Raw genomic sequence first — 11,535 nt, forward strand, 5'->3', positions numbered from 1 at the left:
TCCATTTGCTTGGTAGATCTTCCTCCATCCCTTTATTTTGAGCCTGTGTGTGATCTGCACGTGAGATGGGTCTCTGAATACAGCACATCTTGACTCATTATCCAATTTGCCAGTCTGTGTCTTTTAATTGGGGCATTTAGCCCATTTACATTTAAGGTTAATATGGTTATGTGTGAATTTGATCCTGTCATTATGAAGTTAGCTGGTTATTTTGCCCGTTAATTGATGCAGTTTCTTCCTAGCATCAGTGGTCTTTACAATTTGGCATGTTTTTGCAGTGGCTGGTACTGGTTGTTCCTTTCCATGTTTAGTGCTTCCTTCAGGCCTGGTGGTGACAAAATCTCTCAGCATTTGCTTATCTGTAAAGGATTTTATTTCTCCTTCACTTACGAAGCTTAGTTTGGCTGGATATGAAATTATGGGTTGAAAATTCTTTTCTTTGAGAATGTTGAATATTGACCCCCACTCTCTTCTGGCTTGAGAGATCCACTGTTAGTCTAATGGGCTTCCCTTTGTGGGTAACGCGACCCTTCTCTCTGGCTGCCCTTAACATTTTTTCCTTCATTTCAACCTTGGTGAATCTGACAATTATGTGTCTTGCGGTTGCTGTTCTCGAGGAGATCTTTGTGGTGTTCTCTGTATTTTGTGAATTTGAATGTTGGCCTGCCTTACTAGGTTGGGGAAGTTCTCCTGGATAATATCCTGAAGAGTGTTTTCCAGCCTGGTTCCATTCTCCCCATCAGTTTCAGGTACACCAATCAAATGTACATTTGGTCTTTCCACATAGTCCCATATTTCTTGGAGGCTTTGTTCATTTCTTTTTACTCTTTTTTCTCTGAACTCCTCTTCTCGCTTCATTTTATTAATTTTATCTTCAATCACTGATACTCTTTCTTCCAGTTGATCAAATCAGCTACTGAAGCTTGTGCATGCATCAGGTAGTTCTTGTGTCATGGTTTTCAGCTCCATCAGGTCATTTAAGATCTTCTCTACACTGTTTATTCTAGTTAGCCATTCATCTTTTTTCAAGGTTTTTGGCTTCCTTGCGATGGATTCGAACATCCTCCTTTAACTCGGAGAAGTTTGTTATAACCTACCTTCTGAAGTCTACTTCTGTCTACTCGTCAAAGTTATTCTCTGTCCAGCTTTGTTCCATTGCTGGCGAGGAGCTGCGATCCTTGGGAGGAGAAGAGGTGCTCTGGTTTTTAGAAATTTCAGCTTTTTTGCTCTGTTTCTTCCCATCTTTGTGGTTTTATCTACCTTTGGTCTTTGATGATGGTGACCTACAGATGGAGTTTTTGTGTGAACGTCCTTCTCGTTGATTTTGATGCTATTCCTTTCTGTTTGTTAGTTTTCCTTCCAACAGTCAGGTCCCTCAACTGCAGGTCTGTTGGAGTTTGCTGGAGGTCCACTCCAGACCCTGTTTGCCTGGGTATCACAATAGCAAATATTGCAGAACAGCAATTATTGCTGCCTGATCCTTCCTCTGGAAGATTCGTCTCAGAGGGGCGCCCAGCTGTATGAGGTGTCAGTTGGCCCCTAATGGGAGGTGTCTCCCAGTTAGGCTACACGGGGATCAGGGACCCACTTGAGGAGGCATTCTGTCCATTCACAGAGCTCAAACACTGTGCTGGGAGAACCACTGCTCTCTTCAGAGCCGTCAGATAGGGACATTTAGGTCTGCAGAAGTTTCTGCTGGCTTTTGTTCAGCTATGCCCTGCCCCCAGAGGTGGAGTATATAGAGGCATGGAGGCCTTGTTGAGCTGCAGTGCGCTCCACCCAGTTCGAGCTTCCTGGCCACTTTGTTTACCTACTCAAGCCTCAGCAATAGCAGGTGCCCCTCCACCTTCTGGCTGCCACCTCGCAGTTCGATCTTGGACTGCTGCGCTAGCTAGCGTAAGGTTGCATGGGCATGGGAGCCGCTGAGCCAGGTGTAGGATATAATCTCCTGGTATCCTGTTTGCTAAGATTGTTGGAAAAGTGCAGTATCTGGGCGGAAATGTCCTGGTTTTCTGGTACCGTCTGTCACAGCTTCCCTTGGCTAGGAAAGGGAAATCCCCCAACCCCTTGTGCTTCCTGGGTGAGGCGATACCCCGCCCTGCTTCAGCTCACCCTCTGTGGGCTGCACCACCCACTGTCCAACCATTCTCAATGAGATGAACCAGGTACTTCAATTGGAAATGCAGAAATCACCCGTCTTCTGCATTGATCATGCTGGGAGCTGCAGAGTGGAGCTGTTCTTATTCGGCCATCTTGGAAGGGTAATCTCAGTCATAGATTTTTTTAAAGGTGGTAAGGCAATTCAGTGGAGAAAGGATAGTCTTTTCAACAGATGGTGCTAGACCAACTGAATGTCCTCATACCAAAAAAGGATTTCCTTCTATGAAAAATTAACTTAGAATTTATCATGCACCTATATGTAAGATAAAACTAGAAAACTCTTAGAAACAAACATAGGAGAAACTCTTTATGACCTGGGGTTTCACAGAGAGTTCTTAGAGTATCAAAAGCAGGATCTATAAAAGGAAATCATGTATAAATTGGTCTTCATCAAATTAAAAACTTTTATTCTGTGAAAGATACTGATAGAATGTAAAGAAGATATAGGGATAGCAGATAAACGCATGTGGAAGGTGCTCAGCATCATTAGTCAGTATGTATATTTTAGAATGCCTGAGTTAAAATACTGATAATACAAGGTGTTCATGAGGATGTGGAACAACTAGAAGTTTCATACATTGCTGGTGGATTACAACATGATACAGCCACTCTAGAAAACAGTTTGCAGTTTCTTTAAAAGTTAGATATATACCTACCATATAACCTGGTATTTGTTCTAGACAAAGTTCACAAACACTTGTGCACAAATGTTTGTAGCAGTATTGTGCATAATCACCAAAATCTGGAAAGAACTTGAATGTCTTTGAATAGAAGAATGGATAAACTAATTGTGTATCTACTCAATGGGACATACTATTCCGCAGTGGATACAGGGACATATCTTTTTATATATACAAAAATGGATGAATGAATCTCAAATACAATATGCTAAGTGAAAAAAAAGCCATTCTTATAATTACATGTTGTATGATTTTGTACAAATGACAATCATAGAAGGTCAACAGTTGCCAGGGGTTGTGGGAAAGGGGAGAGTCTGACTTAAAAAGGGTGTTGGAATTGTTCTGTACCTGGTTTGTGGAGCTGGTAGCAAAATGCTATGCACATGTTAAAACTCAAAAGTTAAGCCTAAAAAAATGAATTCTGCTGTATCTTAAATTTTAAGAAATAATAAAAATACATATTACCTTGTATTCATTTGTTAAAGTTTGTTCATACACTTAACATTTGTGCATTTCACTATGTCAAAATTTTATCTCACCTAAAAATAAAGAATTGTAAATAAACAAAAAAGTAACTGGAGGATGGGAAACACTTAAGTGTTCTAATTAAAACAATTTTGCCCTAAAGCATGATGTATATAATTTTATTTATTATGGCAAGGGCCCATTTATTTTCCTGTTTAGGAGATTAGCATGTTGTCTGTTTTCTTGACAGTTTATTGTTGATTCGCTGAATGTTACTTCTTGATAATGATGGATAGTTTCTGGCCACAAGCTAGATAAAACTCTTTTATAATCAGTTTTTCTACTGCATCAATTCAGATTCATCCTATCTCTCATCTTTTCATTTTGCACACAATTTTTTCTTTCATCTGTTGACAAGGGAAAAAAATCAACTTGGAAAAATGTGTTTTGAGTGTTTTCAATGAATTTGTCACATTTAAGATTTAATCATAAATTATTTCTTGACTAGCAGAAGCAGTTCACACTGTATTAGTTTTGATAATCTTTGGACCTCATAAAACAAACTAGCAGAGGCTTTATCTTAAACATTATAGACCATTTGCAATGCTATGGATTGAATGGATATATTTTAGCACTTGCTGTGGGTGACAGTAGATGATGTCAGATTAAATTTAAATTGATCTCCTCTCAATGTTTATCTCTGGTACATGTGCAATTACTTCAGCACCAGAGAACCTTTCAGAGGCATTCTGTCAATATAGCTACCTGACAGTCATTTGTATTTGTAAACTGTGCATTTGGCACCTGCTGGTCTCTGTTGCATTGGAGCTAGTGGGGAGCCAAAATGAGTATACAATGAAGTTATTGGTTGGTACAGCTCAGTGGGAGTTATTGAAGGGAAGAAACAGCACTTCCAGGACCTCAGGAGAGGATAAAAAGAAAAAGAAACTGGTAATATTAACTACAAGCCAGCTATTGTTTGCTACCAAAAAAATAATGATTTTAAAAGTCAATCAGTTCTACCCAAGGAATTAAAGTGTATGTGGACCTGCATTTTACTTCTTGTAACAGAATGAAAAAGTGTTTCTATTTAAAATATATAATTAATTTTTTAAAGCACCAAGATCTCAGTTAGAAGGCAGACAATTCATATGAGCAGAAATGTAAATTCAGAGAAGCAATGAAAAAATGCTTAATTTGTGAGGAAATGTAAATTAAAATGCAGGTATCTTTTACTTATCAAATTAGCAAAACCAATTTTAATTTTAAAAAGATAGACATGCTGGCAAGACTTTAAAGAACAAACAGACAGTAAAAACCAACTGATGTTTTATAGGTATAATTTGCTCACACTTGGTCAAAAGCTCTTATTTGTTAACCCAGTAATCCTACTTTATTGTATATAACTCAAGGAAATATTACAAAGAAGAAAGCCTGATATATAAATTTGCTTAGCTCAATATGGTGTTATCTGCTACAGTGCATTGTTTTTGTGCTGCAGATTTGCTCATACATGATTGGTAATTAAGAGAATAATGTCCATAGAAAGTGAAGTTGTGTCGGTTCATATATCATTATTCTCAGAATGTCCTGAAGCCATCAGAATAAGCTTTCTCTTTTTTTTTTTTTTTTTTTTTTGGAGACGGAGTCTCGTTCTGTCGCCCAGGCTGGAGTGCAGTGGCCCGATCTCGGCTCACTGCAAGCTCCACCTCCCGGGTTCCCGCCATTCTCCTGCCTCAGCCTCCCAAGTAGCTGGGACTACAGGCGCCGCCACCTCGCCCGGCTAATTTTTTTGTATTTTTAGTAGAGACGGGGTTTCACGGTGTTCGCCAGGATGGTCTCAATCTCCTGACCTCATGATCGGCCCACCTCGGCCTCCCAAAGTGCTGGGATTACAGGCGTGAGCCACCGAGAATAAGCTTTTTCATAAAAAGAGAATGCCATAGGGGTATATGAAGACCTCCAAAACAAAACAGCTGAAAATCCTGAGGAAGTGCCTTTCTTAGTGTAAATAAAAGCTAGTTTAATGATCTTGAGAAGTGCTTTGCTTTTCATAATGTTAAGTTATCCAATGAAGTTGCATGTATGGTTTAAAGAAGTTATGAAGACATTTCTCCCTATGTTTAGGAAAAAAATCATGAAAATGCTATGCCCTGGTTCAGGTTAATTTGATGAAATTGGTTTTTACTGTCTAGTCAATGCCCTCAAGGACCTGAACCTCAAAAGTGGGCTCACAAGCTTTATGTTAAGACTGCAGAGGATCACCTGGTTGACACTAGGTTTAAATGGTGGTGGACATTGGATGGTGCTAATACTTTTATTACAGCTTCATAGTAGTGCTTTGGTTACAAAGCTGTATAGTTTTAAGTGGTTAGCCCCTATTTTTCCTTTGAGCCCTGTTATTTTTAGTGTGATGTTGCAGAACAAAGGTTTTTTTTAGTTACATATATGTAATTTAGGAAAAAATATAAAGTGCCCATTAATTTAAAATGGTTAAGAATTTGGGGTACAGCATCTTGATAGATTATAATGTGCCTTAATGATAAGCATGGAAAATTTTCTATGAAACAAGTACAGGAATTAGAATACAAAACTGAGTATCTGGATACTATGCTTACAATTGTGTAAAAATGTTTGACACATACCTGGCCTGCAATAGTTGTGCTAGAAGGCCAGGTGCGGTGGCTCAAGCCTGTAATCCCAGCACTTTGGGAGGCCGAGACGGGCGGATCACGAGGTCAGGAGATCAAGACCATCCTGGCTAACACGATGAAACCCTGTCTCTACTAAAACTACAAAAAACTAGCCGGGCGAGGTGGCAGGCGCCTGTAGTCCCAGCTACTCGGGAGGCTGAGGCAGGAGAATGGCGTGAGCCCGGGAAGCGGAGCTTGCAGTGAGCTGAGATCCGGCCACTGCACTCCAGCCTGGGCGACAGAGCGAGACTCCGTCTCAAAAAAAAAAAAAAAAAAAATAGTTGTGCTAGGAGGGTGGGGTTGTAGCTTAGCAGAATTTTTTTAATACTGTGAAGTTGGCAAAATAGAAGTAAGTCCATTTTAACAGTTTTAATTTTATTTGACTATGGTTTTAGAATTCCTGGAAAACTCAAGCAATTTGTATTTGACTTACATTCTGGAAAACTGCACAGAGAATTCCATCATGGACCTGACCCAACCGATATAGCCCCAGGAGAGGTAGGACTTCTGTTTATTTTTCAATGGGAACTCTTTTTTTTCCATTTTTCAGTTAGCCTCAAAGAGAGTCTGAAGTTCTTGCATCGGCTTGAGCTTCAGCTTCTGAATATTTGTGTAGAGAAATTCTGAGTAGAAATTATTCTTTTAAATTAATTTTTAGTTTTAGGTCTTCAGAAAAGTTGAAAGAATATTATAACGTAGTTTCTTGATTATATAAAAGTGTTCTGAATATGACGTCTGTGGAATATGGCTGTAACAGATTTAAATACAGTTGGCTTCAAATGGGAATAGGAAATAGGAATCTAAAACAGATAAATCAGTGAAGAAATCAGTGGATTCCAATAATTCCAAGCCTTGCTCTGTGGCTGGAAGATTGACCACACTATAAAGAAAGTAATGATTGGTTATTCTGCTAAATCATTCTAAGAGCCTTCACAAATACATTATTCATAATGCTCAAAACTTTACGGTTTAATGCGGCTTTCCCATTTGTGATTTAGAATACTTGACAACTGTTTTATCAAAATTTTATGTTCTCTTATTTTTTTTTTTACCTGAGAATTTTACTGTTTCCACCTTGTAACTTCTGTTACAAGTAATTTCTATGTTCCTATTGTACTAAACAGCCCTAAATTTGCATTTTGATAGATCATGATTTCTATCATGCCTATTACCATGATACCGAGAGGGAAGATGATATGTACCAAAATCCTATTTCATATGCTCAGAACTTAAATCCATTATTTTGCCTATAAAACCTCTATTTATAAAAGGAAAATAAAACTGAGTTTTCTTTATTTAAGAGTCCGATTAGGTTCGGAGGCAAGAGTTCCCTAGAGGAATCCAACAACATGCTTTTTCCTTTAAAAATGAGGTCAGATTTTTGATAATTAAGCAACTATAGGAGGCAGACTTGTCGGCTATAACCCAAAGGTGATTATTTTCCTCAGAAAAGAAGGCCTGCATAGTATTTTATCAGATTAGGAAAAGATGTCATTTACCATTATTGTATTATCCTGACTTGTTTCAATTTCCTCATTAGACAGTGAACTTATATTTGTTCATCTTTGTGTACTAACAGAGGGCACCAAATGTATGTTTGTTTTATAGTAATATAATTTCAGCTTAATCCAAACATATATCTCACTGAAAAAATTTAAAATGTATTGGGAAAGTGGCACATGATAAAGTCAAATGATAAGTTTATAGACACATTGCTTCCTGTTAGAATTAATGTGCCATTACATATAGTATGTAATATATGCACTGTGTGCCTATTTCAACTACAGGGGATATTAAAATGAGAACAATCAGGTCTGCTCTTGAGCTCACAATTTGGAAATAGAGGATGGACTGCACTGCCTTTTCTTTAAAATTCTTGGAAGTAGCTCGTTTCACTTGTGTATTTTTGTCTACTCTTTGTACACAAGTAAACTACAGAAATTAATTTCTTTCAGTATCGAAGTGTTTGCTTTCCTCTTTATTTCAACTAAGTTGTAATAATTTCTGGTATCCTGGTAATTGATAACTAAGATAATATCTGCATAGTGGATGCTGTTAATTCTCTTAGTGGTCATGCACAAAGGAAGGGTTTGAGCCAACCTAAGGTTGTGTTGCCTCTGTAGACTAGTCTAGGAAAGCACCCAGGTGTCAGGTATTTTGGTCCCTTCCACCACACCTCAGCAAATGTAAAACAAACCCACAGTTAATGGCCCTGTGGCAACCTTGCCCTGGAGAATCTGAGTAAGAGCATTTGAAACGAGGAAAGCAAGGTTTCACATTTAAATCTCTTGCTTTGGCACACAGTTGCTTTTATTGGTTAATAAGCAAATAATTATAGGGGAACTACCATTCATCAAATACTCTTATTAAAATATTATAGCACTATAAACTATATTGGTATAAAAATGTTTTATTCTTTCTTTTGTAGCAAGCCCAAGATGTAGCAAGCAGTCCACCTGAGAGCTCCTTCCAGAAACTAGCACCCAGTGAATATAGGTATACTCTATTGAGGGATCGAGATGAGCTTTAAAAACTTGAAAAACAGTTTGTAAGCCTTTCAACAGCAGCATCAACCTACGTGGTGGAAATAGTAAACCTATATTTTCATAATTCTATGTGTATTTTTATTTTGAATAAACTGAAAGAAGTTTTGGGTTTTAATTTTTTTCTCCCCGACTCAAAATGCATTGTCATTTAATATAGCCTCAAAAAAAAAAAAACCTGCTAGGATTTAAAATAAAAATCAGAGGCCTATCTCCACTTTAAATCTGTCATGTAAAGAAAGGTGACATTGCCAGAAACTTACCATTAACTTGCACTACTACGGTAGGGAGGACTTAGGGATGTTTCCTGTGTCGTATGTGCTTTTCTTTCTTTCATATGATCAATTCTGTTGGTATTTTCAGTATCTCATTTCTCAAAGCTAAAGAGATATACATTCTGGATACTTGGGAGGGGAATAAATTAAAATTTTCACACTGTGTACTGTGTTTTACTGATTGGTTGGATATTGCTTATGAAAATTCCATAGTGGTATTTTTTTGGATTCTTTATGTGTAACTTAAACATACTTTGAAGCGGAGGAGAGTCATAAGACAGAACATTTGGCAGGAATTGTCCTTATGAACCAAGAAAAAGAAAATGAAAAGTATTATTAAGCTTCTGTGTTTGTCTAAAAATGTGGCATATGGATGGCATTTAAAACTCTGAGTGAATTATACCTAAATCTGGGAAACGGAGGTGACAGTGGAACAGGTTACCAGTCAGAACTAGATGAGTTTTAAGGCTACTCCTATTATGAGACTTCAATTTCCAAAGAGAAGAACCAGCAGAGAAATTGTATTTCAGTAATTTTAACCTCCTTCTGTCTTGTACAGTCTTGTTATAGTTGTGTAAATTAAAAACACAGAATAAGGAACATATTTAACTTTTCTTTCCATTGTAAAATGGTTAGAGGACCTTACCCCCTCTAGATTCCCTGATTTCCCAGGCCTGCAGCATACAGTAAGATGGGTCCCTGTGCCAGGCCTCAATACTGCCAGGGAATAAAACCAGAGGGAGAGGACCCTCAGTGTCATATCAGGAAGCCCAATGCCAGAGGACAGACAGGCTCAAAATTGGCTTTTCCTCTGGGCCCGGGTTGGTGCTATAGGCCAAGGGTCATTTTATACTTGGGTATAAATCAATCCCAGTTTGGGAAAAGATTATTTTTAAGCTTAAAAGGCTGACATGTGCCATTATATGTAGTATGTAATATATGTAACATCTTCCAATTCTTTTAAAATAAAATATTTATAATGGATATTTAATGATTATTTTTAAAAACCAGCTTATAATTCCTAGTGATGCATGATTTATCCATAGTTTCCATAGTTTTATTGAAAATAATAAATGTTAATAAGGTGATAAGGGGTATATTTTAGTGTATTGTACCAGATTGTGAATAAGAAAGTAGGATGGAGCTTTCCAGAGGTTGGGCCTTAGTTCTGTTATCCTCATTGCTTTTAGCCAGTAAGCTGAATGAAGTTAGAGTTACCGTCTTCAGGTTAGATGATGGACCACATCTGTGAGGGTCAGCATGGAAATTCACAAACATTCAACAAGATACACAGGACCAAAAGCAGCACATGCAATCAACTGGAATAATATGGTAATCCTGTAACGGGGTTCGAAAAAATAATCAACAAAAGATACAATTCAGGGGTGAGGTTGCGAGAGCTGGCTTAGGAGTAGTTATCATGAAAAAGGCCTCAAGGAGTATATGTTCACTATTCTCTAAGATGATAAAAGTGGCTGTTAAAAAGGGAGTTGATTTGAGGAAGTATTATTTAGCATTCTTGCATACTGGGCTTAGGCTCTAGCCCTGCCACTATCATTGTCTTCTCTGGACTGTGAAGCCATTGAGGACAAGGAAACTAAATTTAATGTCTATATCACTAGTGCCTAGAATTTCTGGACACTTAGTAGTCACCATCAGGCATTTAGTTAATGAATGAGAAGCGAAGTGACCTTGGTTACTTTTTTACCCTGAGGGGCTCAGCACTCATTAGGACTTGGTGCCTAATTTTATAAAAAGTCACTAAGCCCAAGTGCACTCCATGAAAGGACAGCTTGGATAAAAAGGTTTTAAAAATATGGATGTTAAGGCTGTTCTGTTTGGAGAAGACTTGGGACTGGGACAATCTTTAAATATTTGAAGGGCTGGCATTGTCTATCTGAATCCCAGGGCTTGAACTAGGATTTGAGGAAGTCACAGGGAAGCAGATTTCAGTCGGACATTTATTCAGTGCAAGTTTTTTGGTGCTGGAGTACCTGACGAAGCTGAATAAAGCATTATTTCTGCCCTAGAGGTGTTTACAGTCTAGTCAGGCAGATGGATATGTAAACAGTGACTGTAACATGTTATAGATGTAAAGACAGAAGAAAATAAAGGTTAATGAGGGCATAAAGGAGCACTCAATTGCAGAGATTGGAGGACATTATTTTTATTTTGAGCTTTTAAAAGATACAGGTATTCTCAGGAGGTAGAGATCTGGCTGAGGGAATAATCTGAGCAAAGGTGTGAAACAGCCTAATGCATTAGAGAAAAAAGTTCTTTCAGTAAGGCATTTGGGATTGGGGAAGCTAGAAAAAGAAATGGGAGCTGGTCACACTGGGCCTTGTGTACCAGACTAAGGGGTTTGTAGTATATATTGTAGACAGCAGAGATCCATCAACAGATTGCAAGGAGGGAAATATATTCACTTTTAACTTTGAGAAAGAATATTGTGGAAGCAAGTCTCAAATTTAGACTTGTTCCCCTCTGAACCGTGAATCAGAGACCATTTCAGGTAGACGTCTTCCCCGGTTTATCTAATTTACTCAGGGCCTCAGGCTTCTCAGCTGGGAAGAGAGGATGCAAGACCAGACTGAGGATCACAGTTGAGTCCCAAAACCAAAAGGAGGCCTTTCTGCTTCTTAGCCAGCTACCTTTTCCAGTTTTTCAAATTGTGAAAACTTTTAGATGATATTCTACAAATTATTATTATTATTTTTTA

General features: G+C 38.0%; 1 protein-coding gene across 1 annotated transcript in view; it reads left to right on the plus strand.

Annotated features, from left to right (window-relative positions):
- The window catches only part of ERP44 (endoplasmic reticulum protein 44), a 123,478-nt gene extending 114,499 nt beyond the window's left edge, over positions 1-8,979 (plus strand). Inside the window, exons 11-12 of the mRNA XM_017884332.1 lie at positions 6,394-6,496; positions 8,427-8,979. Of these exons, the coding sequence (XP_017739821.1) occupies positions 6,394-6,496; positions 8,427-8,528 (205 nt within the window). The 3' untranslated portion in view covers positions 8,529-8,979. The remainder of the gene's footprint in view (positions 1-6,393; positions 6,497-8,426) is intronic.
- Positions 8,980-11,535: the final 2,556 nt, after the last annotated feature.

The sequence above is a fragment of the Rhinopithecus bieti genome, unplaced genomic scaffold (genome assembly GCF_001698545.2).
Source record: "Rhinopithecus bieti isolate Rb0 unplaced genomic scaffold, ASM169854v2 scaffold_12088, whole genome shotgun sequence".
In the NCBI taxonomy this organism is placed as follows: domain Eukaryota; kingdom Metazoa; phylum Chordata; class Mammalia; order Primates; family Cercopithecidae; genus Rhinopithecus; species Rhinopithecus bieti.